Source organism: Centruroides vittatus, unplaced genomic scaffold, assembly GCF_030686945.1.
Source record: "Centruroides vittatus isolate TY-2023 unplaced genomic scaffold, ASM3068694v2 contig_799, whole genome shotgun sequence".
Taxonomy (NCBI): Eukaryota; Metazoa; Arthropoda; class Arachnida; order Scorpiones; family Buthidae; genus Centruroides; species Centruroides vittatus.
Window position 1 is genome coordinate 1,247,880 of NW_027122516.1, and position 27,234 is coordinate 1,275,113.

At 32.5% G+C, this 27,234-nt stretch overlaps 1 protein-coding gene across 2 annotated transcripts in view; it reads left to right on the forward strand.

Annotated features, from left to right (window-relative positions):
• The first annotated feature begins 12,290 nt into the window (after positions 1-12,290).
• LOC136981910 (transcriptional regulator protein Pur-beta-like) overlaps positions 12,291-27,234 on the forward strand; it is a 117,902-nt gene continuing 102,958 nt past the window's right edge. For both annotated transcript variants that reach the window (XM_067278297.1, XM_067278299.1), the window contains exon 1: positions 12,291-12,376. In XM_067278297.1, the coding sequence (XP_067134398.1) occupies positions 12,334-12,376 (43 nt within the window). In that variant the 5' untranslated portion in view covers positions 12,291-12,333. The remainder of the gene's footprint in view (positions 12,377-27,234) is intronic.

Consider the following 27,234-nt stretch of genomic DNA (forward strand, 5'->3'; position numbering starts at 1 on the left):
GATGTTGTATATGATAATTGTCCGTTTTAGGTTTGTGAATTTTTTTTTATTATATATATATATAAACGCTTATGATTATTATTGATGAACTTTTTATTTAAGAAGTAAATAACTAGAAAATAATTTATATTTATTTCTTGCGCGTTACTTAACGAGAATTTAATAAATGACAAGAAAAAAAATGGCCGGATCAAGTTCTATTTTTAATACGATCTTCATAACAGTTAAAGTATCAATATCATTTCCAACGTTTTTAAGCGTAAAGGCGTTTTTCTTTCAAATTCGAGAACCATAAGCTTATTGACGATTTAAAAATTCGAGCAGTTTACTTTTAACGCCTCCACCCGGGCACTAAAAGGCCCCTTCGGCCAAGCCTACATAGTTATTGATCGGGGCTCAGTTATTCGGATCAACCCCTCCCCCGAAAGTTTAAGCCGATCCGTACCAATCGCGGGAATTTTCGGGAGATGGTACGTACTGTACGTCTGGATATGTCGGGCCCCATTGTAGGCCTGGTCTAACTCGTAAAGGGCTTGCTAAAAAAAGGCCTTATTGCCCACAGGACGGAAAGTTAAGCCATTATTCAGTTTAAGCGTACCTTAAGTGTTGCTACTAATTCCATAAGTCGAAAGAGAGTTCATTACCTGAATTGCCAGAATTTCAAAAACATTCATTTCTCCTGTTTTCCTTCGAAGGAGATTCGATGGGATGTAATTAATTAGACTATGAGAGCACTTTACAACAAAGATGGAGAATTCGTATGTTTTCACTTCGCTTTTCTCAGTCTAAATCTCAGATTTCTTTTCGGAGAGCATTCTTGATTACTTGACACCCCCTTTTCTCTCGATTTACAAATGTGTCAAATCACAATTTATCGACTCCGATTTCCACAAAAGAACAATTGGTCATATGATTAACTCCATTGTAAAACTGGTTATAGGCTAAATCTTTTCCCGCTGTTACACGAATGTAAACTGCGATCCTGCTATCGGTTGACTGCTTTATTGTTCAGGTTAAGTCTCGGAATACGTGTATCTTCGGTATTGCAGTGGGGCCGACTTGTCAAAAATAGGCTTATTTAAATACAGGCCATATGTAAGCTTAATTAACTAGTTGCATAGTTAGCGGTCATCAACGGTCGTATTGAAGTCATATTTACATAAACACAACTTGGCTTGTTTTAAATGCTTGTAATTCTTTCATTTGCAGTTATTGTATTCCCCAACCCGAAATCCGACCCCAACGATGTGAAAAGGGTGAGTGGTGTAATGAAATAAACGTTTAATTTCTACGGATAATTGTTCCATCTGCCAGAACTCCGAAACTCTACAGTACACCTTCCTATAATGTACTGTACGTACACATACATTACATTACATTACGATAGACTACGGCCGTACACGAAGTGTTTATGGGAAAGAAAGAGGAAGGGAAGAAGGAAGATGAAGAGAAAAGAAGGATTCCCATTACATATAATGTTGGCTTGCAGTATTTAGGCTGCAAGGCCATTGTCCCAAATTAAAAGGAACCTTAGTTATAGCATACACCAATATGCAGTGGCGTAGCGTAGTGGGGGCGGCACTTTAAGCGAGCGGCAAAATTTCACAATAAATAATAATAATACCTAAATAAGGGGACGGCGAAATTTTCCTTTGCCCCAGGCGGCTGACACCCACGTTACGCCACTGCCAATATGTAGTACAGCTACATAAAAGTGAGAAAAAAGAAAAGTGATGAATGCCAACGACTGTTAACGAAAGCTTAAAACTAATACATTATACCAGTCATAGCTAGCAAACCCTAAGAAGCTCTGGGATGAGAATAAAAGTAAGTGTTAGTACATTGTGTCTGGATAGGTTGATGCGGTGTGCAAGATCAGTTGTACCCCTCCAGAATCGCCATTCATTAAACTATCCCTTATGCTTGTGTACCTATTGCAATGGAGCCTAGAAACAATACGCCTAATGTGGACCAAACTCATATATATAGCTAATGTTTCTGCCTGAGTACTGTCGTCTTCGAGTAGGTCGTCAAAAACGTTTCTTGGAAAAATATGAAAATATCAAAAAACCAACAAATGTAAACGAACTCCAAAGGCTTTAAAGCGTGAACAACAAAGAAGTAAACTTTACTATTCTCATTGCAGCAGTCGAAGTAAACTGGAAAAGTAGAAATTCTGCATACTTTCTCAATATCAATAAAACAACAAATCTTGTAAAATTCAAGTACAGTACTCTCTACAGCGAGTCCTAGAAACAATAAACGCAAGTAACCCGAATCAAAAAAGAAAAATGGGGGAAACCAAGTATTAACGGGTCATCGAAAACACCAACCATTGACCCTACGAACTGTAACTGAATAAATGTTCGAAAGCGACTTCCTAATCTAACAATTTAACGTTATAACGTTATCTGTACTAAAACTATACAAAAGTCTAGTTAGATCCATTCAAAATCGAGTCACGTCGGTGATTCCACGCCAAGTAAAAAAAATCACTGACTGACTATGGGTGCATATGCATTTAGAATCAAACTGCTCCAAGATTACTCTGAGCGTTCAAATCCTTATAAAAACGAACTATAGCAATCTGATCAACCTCTATCCGCGTTTACAAACGCCATCTAGGATCGATTGGATCGCGATCAAACTAATTCGAGCGGTGAATAAGATCGTTTGGATCCGATTAAAAAAAAATTGAAGATGGCGACCTCCATGGTTAAAATCATGCTGATAGTGCAGCAAAGAAATATGTTTAAATATCGACAATGAAAACTATTTAAAACTTAATAAATGATAAGTAAAGACGTTATTAAAATATTCGATAAACAGATGAAAAAATAATAATAATAAATAAACTGTTTAAGAGACTGTTCTGCGAGATTGTATGGTAAGAATGAATGGCGTGCACTCTCCCATTTTGCCATTATGTGAGCAGTTTTATTCACGGAGTAAATATGATTCGATCCTATTTGTATACTTTCCGCTAACTAACACACGATAGAAGCGATCTGTATCGCGTGACAAAGATTGATCCATCTGAAACGAAAAGTATATGCACCCTAGGAGTCTTCCCAGTCATTCTTGGGAACTTGCCTCTAGTTAAATGTAAAAAATACCTGGAAAACTTCATGTGCCAGATCGTTGATGAGGCGCAAACCATGATCAATTAGCAATGTTTAGTGGTTTTATCCACCCAGCCACTGGTGGGCAATTAGAGGATTGCGAACATTTGAAAATATAAAGTTAGATACTTATTTTAAAGAGAATTGAGAGGCACGTAACAAACGATAACCAATAGTAGGGATGAGAAATCAGGCTACGTCTGATCCATCCATTTAGCCTGAACTGCGTGGTTTGTATTTTTTCAAGGGCGGTCCATCTGGATATGTTGGACTCTTTCCCTCAACCCCCAGCAGCTCCATTACAGGTCTGGCCGAACCCATAATAGCTTACTAAAAGAGGCCTCGTAGTGCCCACGTGGTAGGAAGAGTTAAAACTAATTTACACCATAATCAATAGATATACTGGTCCTTGCGCTGCCAATAGCTCTAATGCTACGATACTGGCGTAATAAATATTTCTGCCATTTTGAGCGCTTCAATCGCTCCAAGGCGTAATTTTGGCTCGAACCTAGGGAGAGTCAGCTGTAAACATTCGAAAATTTTTTTAATATATGAAATTTTCTCGTTTTAACTCAGACATTGCCTTTGTTTATTTTAAACTACTGCTTATAAATACTATTTTAATTCGGTTTTGAACATTATTTATTCGTAAATGTCGTTAATATTTATATTTATATTAACTGTCACTTCACTGTTTTAAACTTTAAATTGATTAAACTGTTTGTTTTTTGCTTACAATTTGTGTTCACTTTTAAACATTTTTTTGGGGGGGTTTCCGTTAAGGGTAAGAAAAGGTAGTCAAAAATTTATAATTAAGCCTTTATATAAATTATTAATATGGGATGTCTTTGGGATTCCCGAGAACTCTCTGAATCGGGAAAAAAAGGGAACGATGAGAATTATATACATTTAATTATGGAAATGTATAGAAATGTTAAACCATGTGTTACGCGGCTCAGCACTCAACGCAACCACTTCGTACAGTCCGCCCTCCAGCATATATGCAAGACTCAAACAGGAGGAAGGGGTGTAGTGTATTGTCTAAAGAGATGTCTTTTTTTTTTTTTTTTTTTTTTTTAACTCTTTCCACCCTGTGGGCACTAAGAGGGCTCTTTTAGTAGGCCCATTATGGGTTTCGGCCAGGCCCACAATGGGGCGACCGGGTGGTGAGGGACGGGGCCCGACATATCCAAACGGACCACCCCCGAAAAATTCCTGGGGATTATTCGACCCGTTCGGATTCGATCCCGGGTCCCCAGAGCGGTAGGCTGCCACCTTTACCGCTCGGCCATCCGGCCGTCTTCTAAAGAGATGTCGCGGTCTGGGGGCGTTAGTCAGGAAGAACGTGATTAGGGATATTTTGGCGCCTTTTTTCAGTCAGTCTGACCAGAAGTTGTATATGCTCGTGTTATCCAAGGTCCTAGAATATAAGGTTACCTTATACAGCCGGTTTAGCCACTTCCTGCCAGATTCCGGATATATGTCATCCGTGGTCGATAGGGATTTGCAAATTTACCGAATTTTTCATTTACCGGTAATTCGGTAAATGAAAATTAAAATACCGGTTTACTGGTAAATTACCGGTAAATTTTTTCCTGAAAAATAAAATTAAGGCGATAAAAACTATAAGTCATTTTGATTTTCATTTCACATTTTTTATTTCAAAGATATCGAATATAAAAATTATAAAAAATTAAAGTGTTATTCTAAACAAACTAAAATAATAACTTTTAGAAACAGAAATAAAATAATACAGAAAAATAAAAATACAACAGAAATAATATATAGTACCTAATGCAGTACCATTTTATTGATTACCATTTTAAAAAAATAACTTTTCAAGAAACTTAAATTATTTAATGTCTTATCTCTTAATTTTGAACTAATTTTTGTACACAATAATCCAGATCCCGAGAGTACCCTTTCTGATTTAACACTTGTTGGACGAATGGTATATTAAATAATCAAATACTATTTGAATATACTTTCCCCGTACTTTTTCTTGGCGGAAGTACTCTAATTCTTTTTTTACTATAGTAGAGCATCGATTATCCGACTCAATTGGGGACTGGGGTTGGTCGGATAACTGAAAAGTCGGATAACCGAAAAGTCTGAAAAAATACATTATTAGTATAGTGTATTAGGCCTGGTTTAAATACTAGCCTCTCTTTCATGATCGAGCCAGTGCTGCCAGCTAAAACATGCAAAAATTTAACAAAAATAATATTAAAGTAGCCAAGACATAACCAAGTATTGTAGCGCCACATCACTAGCGGACATTTGAATTTGCCGACTAGAACGCGGTCGGTTAACCGATAAATCGGTTAATCGGGGGTCGGATAATCGATGCTCTACTGTATTTGTTTCCAATCTTTCGTGTTTTTTGCTTGTGGAACTGACTCTTCTTGACATTCTGTTTTTTGTTTGATAAAGTCGTAGAGTTTCTGCTTCATTGATAATTCGACATTAGGTCTAGAAGTATCAATATTTTCGTTATCTGACTTTGAATTGGAATCCAAATCAGGATCGTTTAAGTGTCTCTGACTACTCTCAACAATAATCGAAAGCATTTCAACAATGCTTTTGATTATTGATGCTTTACTGTTTATATTAAAAATGTCATAATTTTCTTGACCCGACAAAACCAAATTAGGGTCTGTCAAATAGTGTAACATGTCTGAATAAACAGTCCTTCTCTCCTTTATGCTATATATTAATGTTTTTTTTAGTTCAACGCTTAAAAATGTATTTTGGTTGGTTAATTCATCCAACATAAATTTCAAAGTAACATCGGCTACATATAAATTAGTCTTTTCGTTGCAGTGTTTCAACGGCTAACTTAATGGGTTGCAGGCTTGAGATTATATTTGTAGTAATTTTATTTCTCTGTCATTGAAATCTAAGTTCAGTTTCAAATCTATTAGACTTTTTCGGGGTGTACTATATATTACTATCTATGGAATTTCAGGACTTTGATTATATATTGGAGCTCAGGGGACCGAGATGAGTTCAACGGTACCCTATTTTTGGACCGGAGACGAAAAATAAAAAAGTTATCATACTTTTTCACTTACCATACTTTTTTAATGCTCTCATGAAGACGGCGCCATAGTTGCTAGTACTGCCATCTTGCGGTAAAGTCTGCAAACCGTGACGTCGGACTACGGTCATCTCCAGTAGGGTTAAACACGCGATACGAGAGGGGAGAGAGCGACGCGACTTCCGATCATCGTGCGATCGCCATTTCGGTTAATGTTACTTATGGCAGCGAACATGGCGGCCCGACTGACCTCTCGTATGGGCACCACCACACGCCGCCATGTGCTAAACTAGTGATCGATTCACGGTAGTTCTTGAACAAAGTAAAAAAAGGGGAAAACGTCTACTAAAGGCAATTTTAACGGCAAGCGACGGGACTCCCGATCGCGATAGCGAGGCCGACTTAGCGAAGATCGACGCGACTCCCTATCATCGCGCGATCGCCGAAAAAAGTATGATAACTTTTTTATTTTTCGTCTCCGGTTCAAAAGTAGGGTATCGTTGAACTCGTCTCGGACCCCTCAGTTCAGATACATACTCAAAGTCCCGAAATTCCATAGATAGTAATCTATAGTATCCTCTTTTTCGGACAGCATCTTTAAGTAATAAAAATTTTTCCAGCATGTTTAGTGAGCTATTCCACCTGGTTCTACAATCTAAAATTAAAGAAAGTTCTTTTTCAATAATTTCTTTGACATATTTTTGTAGTAATGTATTTTTGGTTGGCGATTTTCTAAAAAGTCTTACTATCTGTCGTATTTTTGTAATTAAAAAATTTAATTCTGAATTTTGTAGAGTAAGTTCGGTACAGCCAGTAGTTTCTTGGTTTATTTCAAAATGGTCGTATTCAATGTCCGAATTATCAGAATCAGAATCAGAATCTGTAGTAAGTAGTAAATTAGCATTATATTCATCATCATCCTGTACATCTGATGTGCTTATATTGTAAAGAACTTTTATGATTGCAATTTGCAATCCATGTACAAGACATAATTGATGGTTTTTATTGAGTAATTTCATCGTTTTCTTCATGACGGCAGGAGCTGCCGTCCGATGTTATGCAGACAATATTTTTCAAAAAAATTTGAAATTCTTTTAATTTATTTTCTGTTAATTCTGCGCATACCTCAGCAGGCGCGGGTCCATAAATTCGACTAAATCCGAGATTACCCAAGAAAATAATACATACAGTAAAGAGTCGTTAATCGGAACCCCGGTAATCAGAATCGCCGGTAATCGGAACGATTTTCAGTCGGACTGTGTCGTGCTGAATCGAACGTTTTTGATACTAGATTTACTTCTAAAGTATAATTTTCATGTTTTTATATTATTCAATATATTTATTTTGTTTGTACAAAATGAAGAAATAATTTTTAACGATACGATAGCCTCGATTATTATTATAAAAATTTTCGTTAGGCTTAAAATCGATGAAAATTCAACACGAAGCGACACGCAACGGAGAAAAAGTTGAACATCGGACAGATTAATATATTTTTTCGTACATAATCGGTAATCGGAACAAATCACTAATCTGAACAACTCCAGTCCCCAATTGATTCCGATTTTCGACTCTCTACTGTATTTTGCACAATCTTAAGGCATAATATTAGAATCTTGTAATAAATATTTGTATTTAATTATTTTAAACGGTTGTTAGAAGTAAAAAATTTTAATGTTATTTTACAATAATATTGCATTAATGTCCTGTCATAATGTGGTGTATTCAAAATTGCTATGAATTTAAAAAATACGTGAAATATTTACGTATTATTATTTTTGAATATTAAAACAAGGAAATATTTACTTATTCTTTAAGAAAAGCGTTGATTGTAAAGATTTTAAACCTTTAAAAATCTCAAAAACTGCAGAGCACAAATCACATATGATAACTAGCGCTTTCTGTACGATTTACGTGCTGTAAATCGTACAGAACGTAACTCTCAAACCCAAGAAAGTTTAAATTAAAATTAAACAAAAAATATCTCACATAAACTTAATAATTAGGTATATTGTTGCTTATACTTACCTGATTTTTTATTTTCAATGTCCCTTTAGCCCTTTCATATATCTATAAACACAGTATTTTCTACATAAAAATTTATAGTATGGATTTTTCATTTACCGAATTACCGGTAAATTTTTGAAATTTACCGGTAACCGACGATTTTTTGTCAATTTATCGGTTAACCGGTAAATCGGTAAACTGGTATACAATCCCTAGTTCCTAGAACCGTTTGATATTCTGTTGTAGTCTTTACACTTGGTTCTGTAGAAATTACAGAATATGATTACGGATAATATATATATTTTTACTAAAATATTTTCAAATGCTAAGGATAGTTTTTTGCGCGTATAAAAATAGTATCTACACGATGAAACGACGACTACAAATAATAAGCTGCCCCGTAACAGGATGGTACCACTTAAGATAACTCGAGATGTAAAAGAAAAATATTGTTTATTATTAATTAATATAACTTTTTAAAAATATGCATATTTACGTAAAATGCATAGAAATGCAAAATATAAAAATGTTATATACGTAATATAAATTTATTGTAGTTTTATTTATTTGTTTAATAATTTTATATAAAAAAATGTTAATACTACTTTTTTCCACTTCAGAATATTATATCTCGATTAGATTTATTTGGGAAAAGTTGAAAAAATAGCTAAATTTTATTATCATCGTTATTTTTATTTTTAGATGCCAGGAGCGTCGTGTGTTGTTGCAACTTGTAATGACAGCTATCGTAACACAGTTATTACACAGGAAAGTTGGTTATTTTAGATTTCCTAAAGATCCAATAACAAGAAGAAAATGGTTCATAATTGTAAAAGAAAAGACAAATTCAATCCCGATTCTTGTGTTCGCCCTGATCGTTTCACAGAAAATGATTTTGGGAGAGATTTAAAAGCCGAGTTATTAGGTTTGTTGGCAAAACCTAAAGAATACTTTACTACCGACAGTAAGTTTAGGAGTCCAAATATGTCGGGCTCCGTCCCTCACCACCCCGTCGCCCCATTGTGGGCCTGGCCGAACCCATAATGGGCCTTCTAAAAAGAGGCCCTCTTAGTGCCCACAGGGCGGAAAGAGTTAAAATAAAAAAAAAAAAAAAAAAGTAAGTTTAGGAAATACAGAAAAGGAAAGTATTAATCAGTCAAATCAAAGAAAGAATCGTTTATTAAAAAGAAATAGAAAAAAACTGACAGGAAAACTTGTAGATGTAAATAAACGGGATAAACCAGAAGAATCTCTTAAATGTAATGGTTGTAAAATTTTAGATCTTAATTTTAAATTTAAAACTGTAATAACAATAGAAAATTTGAAAAAGTTTGCACCCGATTTCTTTTAATTCTGTTTCTATGTAACACTTAATTTGTATATATTGATATCAATAATATGTTTATAACATAAAAAATTGTTCTTTTGACAAAGTTATTTTTGTATATTTATGAGTGAATAATATCGTTTTTGGTACATGAATATTAAAAATTAAAAAATAGACCAATATAATTTTTAGTTTTAAAAAGAAGTCGTTTGACGATATAAATTAAATTACTTTTATATAAATCACCTACGTAGAATTTACCAACATTAATCTTTTAAGAAACTATTGTTGTTATAATACCATAAAATAGATAAAATCGATTTCATTTACAAAGTAGAAAAACGCATTTTAATTTCAACTTTACACGTAGAAATTACGAAGATTTGCTCAATATTCCGGATTTTTCTTATTTATAATCCATTTTTATTTATATTTAATTAAGGAAGAATCGTAATTAATGAAATATTAGCGTGTAATAAAGCTGCGAGCCTCTGATCGGTAATGTTTTTACCATAAGGACATAGTAAGATGTTTCGTTTTCGACTATGAGTGTGGTCAAATAAGCAACCGACGAGAAGCGTTTCTTCTCTATGAGGCAACCTTATAATCTAGGACTTTGCGTGTTATCAATCAAATAAAGGCTATTTAGACTCGTTCCTGAGTGCATTATTGTCTCCGATTCCCAGATCTAACATAGCCGATAATATATTTTATATTACAAAATAAGAGTTAGACGAGAAACATTCGATTTTTAATATTATAATATAAAATAACATTTTTTTTTTCAAATCTAGAAAAATTCCATTTTCTTGTTAAACAAATCACGATTTCATTTTAAGTATCGTGGCTATATTTGTTTACAAAACAACGATATAATTAATTACATACGTTTAGTATCTATGAAAAGGGACGTTTTTTCTTGGTAAAACTGCTTAAAGCAGCTTTATTAGAACGCACCAGACCAGAAGCCAGATGGCCGATCGGTTATGGCGGTACTCTACCAATCTGGAGATCCAGAATGGAATCTGGATCCACCGAAAAATTCCTGGGGAGTCAAAATATCCCAGGAATTTTTTGGAAAGTGATCTGTCTGAATATGTCGGGCTCCGTCCCTCATCACCCAGCCTAGAAAATACCCAAACTCTTTCTGACTGTGGGTACTAAGGAGACCCTTTTTTCGTAAACCCATAATGGGTTTGCTAAAAGAAGGGTCTTCTTAGTGCTCTAAGGGTGGAAAGACACCTCAAAAAAATAAATAAATAAAAATAAAAAAATAAAAAAAAGCAACGCACCAAAGGAATAACTGTATAAGAAGACTTTTAATATTAATTCTTATTTAATAGTCTCTTATATTTACTGGAAATTGATCTAAACAATTTGCATAATCAATAACATTAGAAAGCCAACATAATAACTACACAGATTTGTTCATTATTGAAAATTTCTGAATGATTAGCGACACCAAGCAATGATAAAAGTATTGTTAATGTCATTTCGTTGAATTTGAATATTGTTACAATATCCCTGATATTGTTTAATGTTTGTTATAATAACTGTAGTATATATTTTGACGTCATCTCTTCCATTTACAATGAAAAACTATAATGAATGACGTCAAATTTACGTAAAAATATAATACCCTGTCTCAGCCAATCGAACAGATTTTTATAGTGTCGAGAAGGAAAACGTAAAAATCATCCACTTTTCTTTTAATTAAATATATTCAATCCGATTTATACATAAATACCTTTATAATAATTATCAGCTAAATGAAACCAACATATTTCAATTTTAATAGAGGGTAAAAAATGATTTTTGCATTATCGTACTTGGAAACAAAATGGCGGCTTATACTCACGTGACTAAATATATTCACAAATTTTCTTATTAAAAATTTAAAAATGTCGAATAATATGTTAAATTGTAATTTAAAATTTATATAGAGTTATTTATATACTAAATAACATAGAATATAAATAAATTATATAAATTTTAAATAAAAATCTTATTCTTGTTATAAGGATTAAACAATTAAAATAATATTCAAATACAAAGCATTATTTTAATAGTATAAAAATAATACGGCCGGATGTCCGATCGGTCTAGGTGGCAGCCCACCGCTTGAAAAACCCGGGTTCGAATTCCGACGGGTCGAAAAATCCCCAGGAATTTTTCGGGGGGGGGGGTTCTTCCGGATTTGTCGGGCCTCGGCCGCCCCATTGTGTGCTTATCCGAACCCGTAATGGACTTGCTTAAAGAGGCCCTCTTAGTGCCCACAGGGAGGAAAGAGTTTTAAAAAAGTATAAAAATAATGAATGAAACAACACAAAAAAGTTTAAAAAATTATTCGAATTAAATTTAGTATTATTTATAAACGATTGCAAGGTTTTAATTATCAAAAACAATAAAATACAATGGAATAATTCGGTGTATTCCGTTAAAACACAGGCAAGAATAAAATAATAATTATATATAATTTTGTAAAAATCCGCTAAACATTAAAAAAAACAATAATAAAAATCAGATAAATAAGTAAAATTTTTACTTTAGTGATTTAAAAATCGATAAATCTTTATCGGAAAGTACAATTTTTAACACGGCTTTTCCGAAATTTCTTTGTATACAACCATAAATATAATTGAATTATTAAATAAAAAAATATATATATTTATATTATATTTTAACGAAATTAAAAATTAATTATTTACATTCTTTTTAAGTTAAATAATATTTTTAAAAAGTAATAATAATAAGAGAAAGTATTGGCCTTATTAATTATTCTCAGTAGGAAACGAGGCTAATAACCGGGATGCTTTGGAGTTTGGAGGAAAGTCATCATGTCGGACCGAGGGAGTGGGGATGAGCAACATCCAGCTCAAAGTACGTAACACACTCATTTTTCTCGTTGTAAACACGTATTTATGAGTAAAAAGGCGCTTTGTTCTTTTAACGCAATTTATTTTATTTTTATTTATTTACTTTAACCGACACATTCTTACCGAAATGACAGAAAGAAGCTTTAGGCTTAATAGCAGTCGACGTTTTCCAAAAATGGCGTTTATATTTTTGTATACAATATTTGTTTTTTTTATTATTATTATTTTATTTTTAAAGTTTCTTCCGTTAAAAAATTTCCACCGTTACGTCGGTGTTTTTTTTTTCTCTGAGTTGAAACTGATTAATTTTGTATTTTTATTTTATATTTTGTACATGTGTTGTTTGATTCCCGACGATTTTAAAGGAAGGATTGATACTGGATGTGGCGTGGATGGGGGAGACGTTGTTTCGAATTGCTCTGTTTTTACACGAGAAACTACTGGAAACGGATCAGATTGTTGTTTACGTCTATATTTAGATGGTTTGTTTTTGTTTACAATTAGTTTGGATGAGTTATTTTTTGTTTTATGAACTGTGAATTGTGTTGTTTTGATATTGCTATTACAATCGTTACGTTTCTATGACGATTTTTCCAAATTATTTTGGTTTTATAAAATTAAATAGCATATACAATCTCGTAATTTATAATTTAATGATTCATTTGAAACATTTTAAATGATTCAATAGATTCATTTGATTGAACACTTTAAAGCACTAGTTGATATGTTATGGGATTTTCCAATCTCTTTCTTTCTTTGGTTTTTGTAAAGAAAATATTCTTTTCGGTCGACCCTCTTTAGATTTTGCATAACGTATCGAGTAAATTATTAAATCGGTTAATGAGTTTCTGTTATTATTATTTGAAAATTATTGGAAACTCTTGGAAAAGTTAAATGTGTATCCGATTCTTTCGTCGACCCTCGACTGACCGCTCGAGTACTGTCGACCCCTAGGGGTCTATATCGATCTCGTTGGGATTCTGCTATATAACTTGTTACTAAAGCACGTTATAATAAACCATCAATACACCTTTCTTGCTGAGGTACGTTTAATCAAACGCTAACGTTTTGATTAAACGTATCTCAGCAAGAACTAATACGATAGGATGTCTTTGGGTGTAACTGAAATTTGAATGTATTTTTAAATAACTTAACGTTGAAACGACAGAACGTCTGAACATTTTTACATTTAAATTTAAATCAAAAATATTAGATAAATTAGCAAATAATGAAATAATGAAACAAAATATACTAAATGAACTAAAATGATAACGATATAAGTAATATAATTAAATAACATAGATAAAATAAAATGAAAATGAAATAAAATACACAAAAAATGCTTCCAAGTATAAGGACAGCTGCAAATTAAGAATTTTTGTTTTAATCTTTCTTTTATGTAGAATTTCCATATGGAAGCTAGTCCATCTGCATCCCTGGCATTAATACAACTGTCCTTTAATTCACTTTTATAGATTTCGATATTTTTTTCTTGCATTGCTAATAATGGGGAATGCATAGTCCTGAGGATAGTTGCTTTGTTCCGTTTAACTACAGTGTCCTCTGCTTGTGCCATACGGGATAAAACTGTGTTGCAATGTTCTTTATTAATGTCATATTTATGCTCCTTAAGTCTGGTAGCTAAATTCCTTCTTGTGACCCCAATGTAGTCCTTAATTCCTAATTGCTGATTTTCAAAAGGAATTTTATATACATCTGCTTTTTCTTTTTTTTTTAATCATGTCTTTATCATTTCTTAAAATACTATATAAATTAGGAGCTCTTTTGAAAACTGTTTTGGAGTGTTTTTTGTCTGACACTTGTTTCATGACGTTCTTGATGTTTTGATTATAAGTGAACTTGGAGATTTTAAACTGATTTTTTTGGGTTCTTATTATATTGCCTCCTTCGTATTTTTTAATTAGTCCTTCTATTGTACTCTTTTTATATCCCAAGTTTGAAGCTGTTTCTTTGATTCTATTAATTTCTTAGGCACATTAGAGCAATATGAATACGATCTTCTAATGAGTGCACGAAAGGTAAACATTTTGTATCTGTAGGGGTCGTTTGAGTTAGCCGGAATGTATAGTGGACTATGTGTTGGTTTGGCCTATTGTATTAGGTCAAAAACGTATCTTAGCAAGAAAGGTGTTTTAATGGTTTATTAAATGTTTAAAGCTGAGTTGGATGTTTATAAAGCATGTTATATTTTAATTTTGTAAAGATTAAATTGTTGATCATTTTAATTTAAACATTACTTTGTTATAAAAATGGAATACAGGCCGCCCTCGACTTTCACCCATAATTGGTTCCTGAAAGTCTGTGCCAATGTTGAATGTTCGAAAGTAGAGGAATGTAAAAAAATATGCACCAGAAACTGTGTTTTAAAGTATTTATTTATCAATATGTATACATAATGAAGTTAACTAGGTGTGTTTAAGTGCTTTCAGGTGTTTTCTCTATAAACTTATCAAGAGTTAGTTGAATACTGTATCTCATTTTAAATTTGTTGAACCAGCCATTACTTGCTTGAAACATTGTATTGGAATCTTCATTTAATCTAGTCTTTCAATCTTCATGCAAACTAAGAGCCTTAGCTTGAATAATTGAAAAACTCAGAGGGACATTATTTTGATGTTGATCATTAATCCATGATGACAAAGATCTTTCCATTTCATCTATCACTATGCCATGTCTTTTGGAAACAATCTTTGAAGATATATTTCCACAATTTTGAATGTATTCCTTAATTTTACTCTTATTTTTCAAAATTGAACATATCGTAGATCTGTTTACATCATACGAATGTCCAATTGAAGCAAAAGATTCACCGTTTTCAGAACATTTAATTATTTCCATCTTTGTCTCGATCGTATGAAGTTTATGAGTCCTTAATTCCTTTTTGCTCGTATCAACACTGCAGTTTCTCCATTTCTCACTCATGTTTATCAATTTATTAGGATAAAATATTTAAACATAAACAAATAAATTGGCAAAACACACAACACGTTGACACATGCCCTAATGCAAGACTGAAACTGTTTTGCCCTCTTTCTTGGAACAGCACAGTAGTGATTACGATTCAGAGAAGTTTGCTATTGTAGGAAGTAATGTGTGTCCAAGAGCATAGAGCGAGCTACCGCACTTTGTAGTGTATGAGCATTCTGCATGAAAGCAAATTTTTTATTATCAACAAAAATATTTAAAAAGTTGAATTTTTAAAAATGTGCAAAAGTCGAGGGCCGCCTGTAGTCATATTCGTTTTTATGAAGATTAGTAGTCACTTGAATTTTGTAAATAAATGTAAGCATTTGAAATACATAATTTTGTATTATTTTGAGTAAATTTGTTGTTATTTTTCATTATCATGGTATGATTATCTGATTTTTGAAAATAATAATAAATTTATGAAACTGGATGTACATAAAGCTTTTGTTAAATAAAAATTTCCCTAATGATTTTAATAAGTGTAAACACAAATAAAACTTGTTAATAAATCATTAAAGTATTTTACAGATATATTCTTCTAAATTTGAATTAAAAAGTATTCATATTTCACATTTTAATAATTTTATAATCAGTTATACAAATAATTTAACAAAGCATTTAAATCTTTTTTTTAAATTATTTTTCAAGTAAGGAAATTAACATTATAATTTATAAATTTGATTGAATAATGTGGTTAGTATACAGGTTGTCCCAAAAGTCTCCATACATTGACACAAATCAAGCTCACCAGTGGCTGAATAAATAAAACCATTGAACTGGTAGTTAATAATTGGTTCTGGCCACCATGCAGTGTTCTGGGTTTTCTTCATGTGTCTAATACCTAAACACAATCCAGTTTTCACGTAGGAAGTCCTGCTAGAAGTTACCCTGTTGGCAGATAACATGTGTTCCGTTGCCTTACTCTGTCAATCCACTAACACAAATCTTAATGCTGACATTTTAATGTTTTGTGAATAAAGTTACATTTCATCTTTGTATGTATGGAAACTTTTGGGACACTCTGTATATCAAAGTAGCGAATGTGAGACAAAGGACACAAATGATGATAGATATGGTAATAGCTATAATAATAATAATTCTGATAGAATTATTGGATTAAGAGTCATTTGATGGTTTTTTTCCTTATTTTTGTTTATACTGTATTTATTGTAATTTTGAAAAAACATTATATAAAAAATTAAATTAAGAAGCAGCAAAATATATTTTAAGAGAAAATATAATAAATACTCAAATAATATCAGTAAAAATTTTGAGATAAAATTTATTTTTACAAATAATTATTAATATGTAATATATTTAAAAAAGTACTTTTTATTGCAAAATACCACTAAAAAATAAAAGAATTAAAATCAGTTAATTAAAAAGTTACAATTTAAATACAATATAAGAATTTACTGTATTTAATTTTTATTTGAGTACTTCAGAACACATGTTATACATGCTTCAATTATAAAGGTTGATTTTTATACATAACCAAATCTTTTGACCAAACTTTTATGAAAGGGATATATCTGATCTCTCAGGCAACTGAAAAGGAAAACAATGATTAGCAAAAAATGTGTGTGTACACATGAATAATTAAGAAGCAAATAAATAGATTATTTAATAAAATAAATCTTGTTGTTTCTCAAACACAATGCAGTGCAACTTAACGATCACTTGGCTTCCTTTCATCTTTATTCTAGTTGATGCATGTACATCTCGCGTTTTGGGTTAATATACCCCTCCTCAGTCAACTAAAATTTGTTGAAAATAAATCTGTGATATTAAGGTATGCTTGTGAGATAATTAATTAGTTTGTATCTTTTTAAAGTATAGCTGGTTTTAAAGTATTGTATGTAAAAATCTTTATTTTTAACAAATTTTAGTTGACTTAGGAGGGACGTATTAAGCCCGAAATGCGAGATGTACTGTACACACGTATCAACTAGAATAAAGATGAAAGGAAGCCAAGTGATTGTTAAGTTGAACTGCATTGTGTTTGAGAAACAATAGAAATATAATACAACACAGTTTCAAGTTATCAAAAAAAAAAAAAATAAATAAATAAATCTTATAATAATAAATGGCAAACAATACTAGGTTATCAATAATACAATGCTAGTAATAAATTCAAAAATGTATTAATAATCAAAAACTTCTAAATAATTATTGGTTAATGTTACCCTAGATATCGAAGAAGGCGGCGCTTCTGGTTGCCATCTTATTTGCGCACACACATGTGCAAACAAGATGGCGACCGTCGACAATAACCAAAATGCACCTATATTTAAACTTTTTTTAAACTAAAATATTTTTAAAATGTAAATTTGCTATTTACTTTTTTCTGAGACTTTGGGGTTGGTACTTGTGAATCTTTATCCCAGATGGTGGTGCCGCCCTGACGACCAACATCTCAACTAGTACCTGTAGCCTCTCAAAACAAATTGACTCGGCTGCCTAACCTACAACACATGTTATCATCTTAGTTTTGTTATTTCAATGCTGTCAATTAAAACTTTGTGATAATGTTAAGAAAAATTTAGCAAACAATTAAATTAGTTTAAATTATCGTTTATTTTAAAGTATATTACATGTTTTACATAGCCATTTACATTATTACAAATTACTGGCATATAATTTGTGGCTGCCATATTTCCCAGCGTTGCTTTTTCGCCTTGTGAAAAGCGTTTCGTCGATTTCCACGATTTTCCTGGGACTGCCTGTTTGCCTGTTCGGTTGTTTCAACAAATGTAGAACACATACCAGTCTCAAAAAACTATTCCAGTCTATAGTTGTTTTGTTGCAAATATTTAAATGTTTTCGACACCACTTTATAGACGTTACTTCGTCTGTCCAATGGTAAATAAAATGTACTGCTGTTAAAAATGGTATCCGCGATCTACTAAACCAATTATTGGAACGAATACTTATCATTACATCACAGCTACTAATGGTGCATCTCCAAATGCCTTTAGATACATTTAACTTAATTTCATGGCCATTTTTGCATTTTCAAACACTAGGTAAAATACCTTTCTCTTGAAAAAAACAATATAGATTCTTCCTCGGTGCATGGTAAATTTTATAACGTAGACATTTTTTCTTTCTCACAAAGGTTTGAAAAACGTGTCTATTGGTAGGTCAACTGGCCGAGTCAATTTGTTTCAAGAGGATACAGGTACTACTAGAGATGTTGGTCGTCAGGGCAGCGGCACCATCTGGAATAAAGATTCACAAGTACCCTTTGGTTTCATTTCCTTATTTTGGATCAAAGACGAAAAATAAAAAGTTCATTCTACCTCAAATCCATCGATAACTGGACGTAGTGATTTACGATATTGGATACATTAGTTGTTTGAACAGAATTTGCCAGGACTGTACATAAAAGTTTAAGCCTCTAAAGAACGGCAGCCTTGTGATTCACATCTCTCGCCATTTTGGCTGCGAGAGGCAGCGTCTCCACAGAGTGACACCTGCAATCCATGCCCACCTCGCCTTCCATGTGTTGGTTGCGTTGTCTCATGGCGTTGGAAATCACAAGATGCATATCCTTGATTATGACACATTTTACACACATTTAACATGATAATTACCATTGGCAAAATTTTCCTACTCGTTAAATTTAAAAAAAAAATAGAGAAAATTGTATAAACTTTAAATAAACATGGCCACCTTTAGAAAACTTAACAACAAGCACCATCCGTCTACATCGTAACAGAATTTGAAATTCACATTATTCCTCACGTTTCCAGAATGGAAACTTTTGATGAAAATTTGCATATAAAACCATCAGTACAATCAGTGCCATCTACATTTCATTTCTAAACATGATTGCCATCAAGATTACTGGAAGTGCTGCTATCTTCGATATCTAGAGTAACATTAATCTAATTATTAATTAGCAAGAAAAAGATAAATATTGATAAACCGTATTTTTGCAAAATAACTGGCATTCCGCATGAAAATGGGGAAGACCAGCATGCCAGAAATCCTGGGGTTACAGGCATGCTCGTTAAACTACACTAAAATATAAAATTAATCTGATCTAACAAACCTAGTTGTCAATTAAATGTTAAAGAAAACATTTTTCTGAGTACAATAAAATAATAACATTGTAATTTGACTGAGTTAAAATCAAGAAGTGTGTTTTTGTTTACAAGACAATAAAAATAATTAATGACTTATTAGTAGTAGTAGTAGTAAGTCAGTCAGTCAGTCAGTGTGGACTACACTTATCATCTACCCCAACCTTAAAAATAACACCTCTCTCAAATTTCACACAAAGCAAATGTTAATTGATGTAAACTGACATAATTTACAGTGAGTTTTTAAAATTTAATATAAAATAATTAACATAACAGTGTAGCTGTGTTACAATACCAGTTATGGCACGTAAAACTCTTTCGTTTTTACATGACAATACTCATTTATTTTTTTAATGTGCACTCTAGAGAGGGTTGTATAACCTCACTTAAACTGACATGCTGGCATTCTCCCAGGATAAACTGGCATGCCAGCTTTTACTATATGGAAATATCTGATTTTGTGGTCTCCCCAGGTAGACTGGTGTGCCGATTATTCTGTGAAAATATAGTACCAAAACTACAATGCCATACACTTCACAATCTCTTAATGAGCTTTCCAACAGCAGGTGTAATCCTTTTCCTCAAACAAGGCATTGGATTGTTGGGCAATGAGACAGAACCATTGCTGTCACTGAGACTAGGGATTGCAAGGTACCAACTTTTTTATTACCAGTAAATGGTAAATTTTTTATTTGTTGCTAGTTTACCAATAAAATATCAGAAACTTTTAAATTTTGACTCCATATGAGAAAATTAGAGTGCTAGTAATTGTTTAGTTGCCAATTTATTGGTGAGTCAACTAAACAGTTACTGATGTACTATGTCCAATTGAATTCTCTTTCTTGTATTTTGAAAAGGAACAGTTTCATTGACTGAAAAAATAGAGAATGCTGTAAGTTTTTAGCTGCTGTGATTAAAAAGCCAGTGCAAGTATTTGCATTCAAATAAATACATTCCATTTGCCAAATAAAATGTTGCTCAACTAAAATTGCTATTGAATTCTAGATGTTATGGATAAAGAAACGAATTGCCAGCGTAATTCTCCAATATGATACTTTAAAAATTGCAAAGAACTGTAAAGTAATAATTTAAAAGAAAAATGATGTAAAATACTTTTTACAGTTTAAATTAGTGGTGCTCAAATTATATTTCTTGGGTCAATTCTGGCATATGTAGGGTTTCTCATTTCCCGGTCTTTTGCTTGTCCCGGGATTCTGGGATAAAAGTGAACTGTTTCCCGGGAATATAATGGGATATAATTAATTACTTTAAAACTCAATTCTTTAAATATTTCTTCAAAAAAATTTATGGGACATCATAGGTTAAGTCCAAAGAAGTTAACCAATGTTTTTTTTGTCTGGATCGCATTTTATCAGAGACAAAAAACTTCTGAGTGTTATCTTCGTTATTCTTTATTCACTATGCATTTCAGGTGCAAGATTTTTTTGTGTAACTTGCACCCCTCATTAGGTGTTACATTTCTACAAATTGGTATAAATACAATTATTACAGTGATTATTACGATGTAATTCATAAAGTTGTAATTTTAACTATTATTACAACTTCCATTATTTGGATATATTTACACAATAGTGAACTAACCTGTTTTATGTTTAGACATACAGCTACGCAGTGTTGATGTACATCAACATTGTATAGCTGTCTGTCTAAACACTGAATTTAATTTAATTTTTTAGAAGAAATATTTAAAGAATTGATTTTTAAAGCAATATAAAGAAAACCGCACTATTGATATAATATGTATCTATTCTTATAGTATATAATTAATTAATTTTAAGATATACAAAATATCTTGAAATCAAATGATATAATTATTTTTCATTTTTTAAAGTAATTTAATACATTCTGCAACCTCCAAAATTGTATTAATAATGCTGTGTAAGATATATATTAAAAATTACCTTTGAATTATGTAGAATTTTCACAAATAGAAAAAAATTATTAAAGTTTGCTGGAAACTGCATACAACAATAACAAAAATGCCTTTGAATTGAGTTGAAAATTTAAAAAAATGAACTTAGATCAAACTTCTAACTAAAAGGTAATTTTCATTTTTTAAATAAAACATAATACAAAATATTATTGTAAATTTTTATAATAAGATTTTAAAAAACAAATATGGTCGATACTCCAATCACTCAATCTGATTCTTATTTTAGTAGTGAAAAGTCCTGCTACTGAGAATGCTCTTTTCGATTCAATTGATGTGAGTGGAATTGTGTTTAATGCATTTAAGAGAAGACAAATGTTATGTATTTTTTCACCTGTAGCCTAGAAGATTTCTAGTTCATTTTCAAGATTGTAGTACTTCTTTTGCTCTCTAGTATTCTTGATTTGTCTACCTCGGCTGCTTTAATAGAAACATCAAGCTTATAGCCAAATAATTTGGCAGTTTGTTTGTCTTTAATAATCAGGTTTATGAAGAAAAACTGTAAAGTACTATTTTAGTTTACAACGATTATCGACTCTACCATGGCCGGAAATAACCGTTAACCTACCGGGTACTTTACTCGGATTCGCGTTAGCGTGCCAGGCCTGGACTTTAAGCGTGCACCGAATTAAATAATGACAAGATTTGTCAATAGAAAAAAAATCAATAATTTAATTAGTCGTTTAGCAATAACTATGTACAATATTTAGTAACAAATCAAACAATAAATTTATTCAATGAAATTCAACAAAATCAACCCGACAATACGCAATTCAATCTATTTCTAACTTAATTCTATTCCCCTTGAGAATCCGACAAAACCAAGCCTTAACTTATAACAATAATTCTTATAAACTATAGATCCTAATTGTCACCTCAATATGCTCGGAACCTATTTCATCAATTCTCAAGACTTCCTATCGTCGATCAAATATTCGAATCACTTCAAAATCACCTTGGAACTATTCGATCCTATCGGACACCTCTCTCTTACTGCTACGAAGCTCACCAAGCTCGTTGCTATCCGGAATTCACCTCTCCGTCTTCACTTGAGATTCGTGATTTATAGTGTGAGGTGACGTCACAATTCTGAATGCGATCACTCCCCTCATTTACATACTTAATGCTAACAAGAACTTTTTTCGTTGTCTGGCAGCCTATTTTCCGACAATTACTCACTAACCTTTTACATTATTTGTTTTTACAATTTTTCCGGGACGTTTTTATTACTTAAGGTCTAGCGAGTTTATCTCGTGCTTGTGGGGTCTCCCCCCCTCTTTCTCGGTGCGGACTTTATACTTTTTGCCGCTCGGGAAGCGCAAATGTGCGCGAGTCCTATGGCGCTTTTCTTTCGTCGGTGAGTTGGGTTTTATTTCTTCTCTTTTTAAATACTTAAGGTGATTGGTGAGGAAACCTTCGTCCTAACAAAACATAAGCCCCCAAACAAAAATAGAATAATAAGCAAAATAAAAGTAAAATAAAAATAACGCTCAGACTTGGTTCCTTACAAAACTTCATACTTGCAGACTTTGTACTCGTTTGTATCCTTGCCCAATTCGCACAACCTGGTGTTATGCAGTTATTGAAGCTACTGGGCATGGTTAAAAATTAAGACAGCATAAGCACAATTATTCCAGATATTACAGGTTCTGACAAGTAAAGAATTTTCAGAGTCCTGCCACAAATAAATTATATATTGATTATTGACCATTTGTGACATGCCATAACGAGCAAAAATTTAAAAAAATAATAAGCAGGCTTAAAATTAATAAATACAAATGTATTCTGACAGTTTATGAGTTAATTATACTTTCTATTTGCAAAATTTCCTCAACCTTAACACAAAATAAGAAGAAAGTGAACTTTTAAGAAATTTGCGGGATTTCCCGGGTTAAAAAAAACAACCGGGATCTATACTTCTGATAAGTAGCACTGAGTTCAGCGTTAACGTAGATTCTTCTTTTTATTGCAAGTACTTTCGACGAAAAATTACGATCGTCGTCTTCAGGCGAATGTGGAAAGAACAAATTTGAAAGAGGCACGTGCCGAAACCGAGCTGGCTTTCACGCATGCACGAACCGTATCCAACCGCGATACGGAAGATTTTCGTTGGCGAATTTTTTCAAATAATGTATTCTTTTAGCGTTCGGTAAACTTCGCCGGTTCGAAGGAGATTTTAAATCGGCACGATTGACGTGCAATGCGCATGACAAATTGCAAACACCGCTCACATAGGTGTGTGCTGTTCAGCGCATGCAACGTCAATCACTCCTCCCATTGGTGTATTTGCCTATTTGAAAATTGTTTATTTCTGTGATAAGGTACCTGTGATCGCTCCCTGAAGGTATAAGTAAAGTCTCACAATTTTCTATTCTGTGGTCTAGTTCTTCAGTGACTAGGAGTACGTCGTCCCAACCCTCTGCTGTTGATATCCCTTTTATAAACAAAAGAATGAAGAATTTAAAAGATTGCTAGAGAAATATTGGGTTGTTTGGAAAGTTTGTAGCGATTTTTAAGAGAAATAAAAGAAATTGTTTTAATACTAAAAATATACTTTTATTCCATTATGCGTATAGTGCACGCCATTGTTTTTAATGACGTGTTGCCATCTATGGGGCAGCTTCATGATACCCTCTTCGTAGAACTTTCCAGTTTTTTTCGCGAAAAACTGATCCACGTGGTTTTTGCAAGCTTCCAAAGTATCAAAGTTTTTATCATGAAGGGAATTTTGTAGAGAATGGAACAAATGGTAGTCCGACGGGGCAAGGTCGGGTGAGTAAGGGGGGTGGGGTAAAACATCCCAGCCTAGTTCCAATAATTTTTGGCGTGTTCATAAAGACGTGTGAGGTCTGGCATTATCTTGGTGAAACACAATGCCTTTTCTATTGGCCAGTTCTGGACGTTTTTCTTTAATTGCCATGTTCAGCTTATCCAATTGGGAACAATACTTATCAGAATCAATTGTTTGATTCTGTGGAAGCAGCTCATAGTACAGGATTCCTTTCCAATCCCACCAGACAGTGAGCATGACCTTCTTTGGATGAAGACCGGCCTTTGGAGTTTTTAATGGTGATTCATTTTTCTTACCCCACGATCGTTTTCGGCTGATGTTGTTATAAATGATCCACTTTTCATCACCTGTCACTAAATGCTTCAGAAAAGGGTCATTTTCATTTCATCTTTCAAGAGAATCACAAATGGAGATGCGATCCAGTAAGTTTTTTTCCGTTAAGTCGTGAGGTATCCAAATGTCATAACGATTCACGTATCCGAGCTTCTTTAGATGTTGAAATACAGTACTGTTTGATGACTTCACTATGTCTGCAATCTCTCGAGTTGTGTAATGAGGGTTTTCATCCAATAATGCTTTGATCTGGTCCTCTTCAATAACAGGAGGTCTTCCTGAGCGAGGAGCATCTTCAAGGCTGAAATTACCCGTTTTAAATTTTGCAAACCACTTTCGAACAGTTGATTCTGATACAGCACTCCCACCATAAACATCACATATCTTTTTTGCTGTTTGTACAGCATTTTTGCGTTTACGAAAAAAGAAAAGAAACAAGTGTCGATAATGCACGTTGTTTGCATCCATTTTTGCAATGAGCCAAATTAAACACTATTTGAATAATCTTAATGGTTTTTTTGTAACGGACGCGTCTCAAGGTCATTTATCGTAATATTCATTGGTTTGTACAATTCTAATCATTTTTGCATCAATCGGTGTCTCAACTGTCGGCTATCAAAAATCGCTACAAACTTTCCGAACAACCCAATACTATGGGAAAAAAATACCTGATGAATCAACTTTGAGAAAGAATTACTTGCCAGAGATGTGTGACAATTGCATTGAGTCTGCTCAAGACAGGATCAAAGGAAAGAACATTTGGTTAAGTGTCAATGAAACTACAGACTTTATTGGAAGATGTAATAAATGTCATTGCTAGAGTGCTATTTTCATCATTTAATACTAAGGAGATGACAGATGAAGAAACATTTTTAATTCATATGTCATTTGTTGAGCAAACTAATTAGTCAACCTTGCCGAAATAGTTAATGACACAATTCATATTTTATGGCCAGTGGGGATCCAATATGAGAAAGTGCTTTTTATAACAGATGCAGTACCCTGTATCGTGGAAATGAAAATGGAAGGGTATTGAATGTACAGTACTTCTAAATCCAAAAGTGTTTCACATTACATACATACATCAGGCATTAAGTTCTGTGAAATAGCATGTGAAAGTTTCCCAAACATTAATGTCAAAAGAAGTTTTTCACAATATGCAACACTATTATGCAGAAACAGAGCAAACTTTACAACTGAGAACTTGAAGCAATATTTTGTTACTCATTGCAACTAGAGAAAATTATGTTCTGTGTAACTGATTTTATTGGGTTGTTTGGAAAGTAATTTTGTTTTTTTTATTACTAGAGGAATTAGATGTATTTTTACCAGCCAATTTTATTTTAAACCACATATTCATTATATACTTTGACAGCTGACATTTTAAGGCTTATTTGTAAAAAATTTTGTTTGATTCTGTACATTTGTTTTTTTTTTTTGGTGTCCCATCAAATTTGGAAATCGAAAGCATTATTTTCTGCATATTTTGCTTTTTTATAACTAAAAAAACCAAAATGCTGTTTAAACAAGAAAAGAATTGTGGTACATGTTTGGAGAAGATGTGTTGAGAGAAAGACAGTGCCAAAACTGGTTTACAAAATTGCGTTCTGGCAATTTTAATATCGAAGATACACCACATTCTGGATGGCCATTTGAAGCCAATGAAAACAAAATAAAGGTACCGATTGAAGCAATCTGCCGTATAACAACACGTGAAATCACCAAGAGATTAAATCTGTTAAATTGAACCGTTTATTACTACTTAAAACGAATTGGTTTCATTTCAAAGCTCGATATATAGGTTCCACATGTTATTAAAGAGAGATGCTCTCTATGGTGGGATTTTAAAGAAATTTGTTTTTGAACTTTTACCAGACAATTTAACAATTGATTTGAAAGTGTACTGCCATTGAGTAAACAAATTGAGTAATGTCATCAAACAGAAAAGGCCAGAATTGATCAACAAACAAAGTGTAGTGTTTTACCATGATAATGCCAAATTTCACACAAGTTTGGTAACTCATCAGAAACTGTTATAGCTTAGATGGGATGTGTTATCACACCAACCATATTTGCCAGATCGGGCACACTCAGATTATTACTTGTTCCGGTCTATACAAATTTTTTTTAACTGTAAGACATTTACTTGAAATGACAATGTCAAAAATCACTTGGATTAGTTTTTTGTAAACAACGATCAAAATTTTTATGAATGCGAAATCATGCTACTACCAGAAACAATGATAACAGGTATTTGACCAAAAGGGTCAAAATACAATTCAATAAAATATTTATTTATTATAAGAATATTGCGTTTATTTTTCTATGGAAAAAACGAAATTACTTTCCGAACAACCCAATATAAATAAACTAATGTAAGGGAAAAAATTAATAAAGACATGTTTGAGTTTATCAATTTTTTGGGCGGGAGAATATTTTCATGTTTTAGGGAATATTATAAGTGCATATTTTTCATTTTTAAGAGCATAATTATTTGGGCCTCAATAATAAATATGATGATTTTCTTCTTGAATAAGTTTAAATTTATTTGATTTAAGTAAACTGCTTTAATTCTTTGTAAAAAAAAAAAATACTTTTGAACACATTTCATTTTATTTTATTAAAGAGTGTATAATTTCATTTATTTTATGAATTTACTAATTATTTATACAGTAAAATAACTTAGCTGAATTAATTTTTGTTTTAAAATA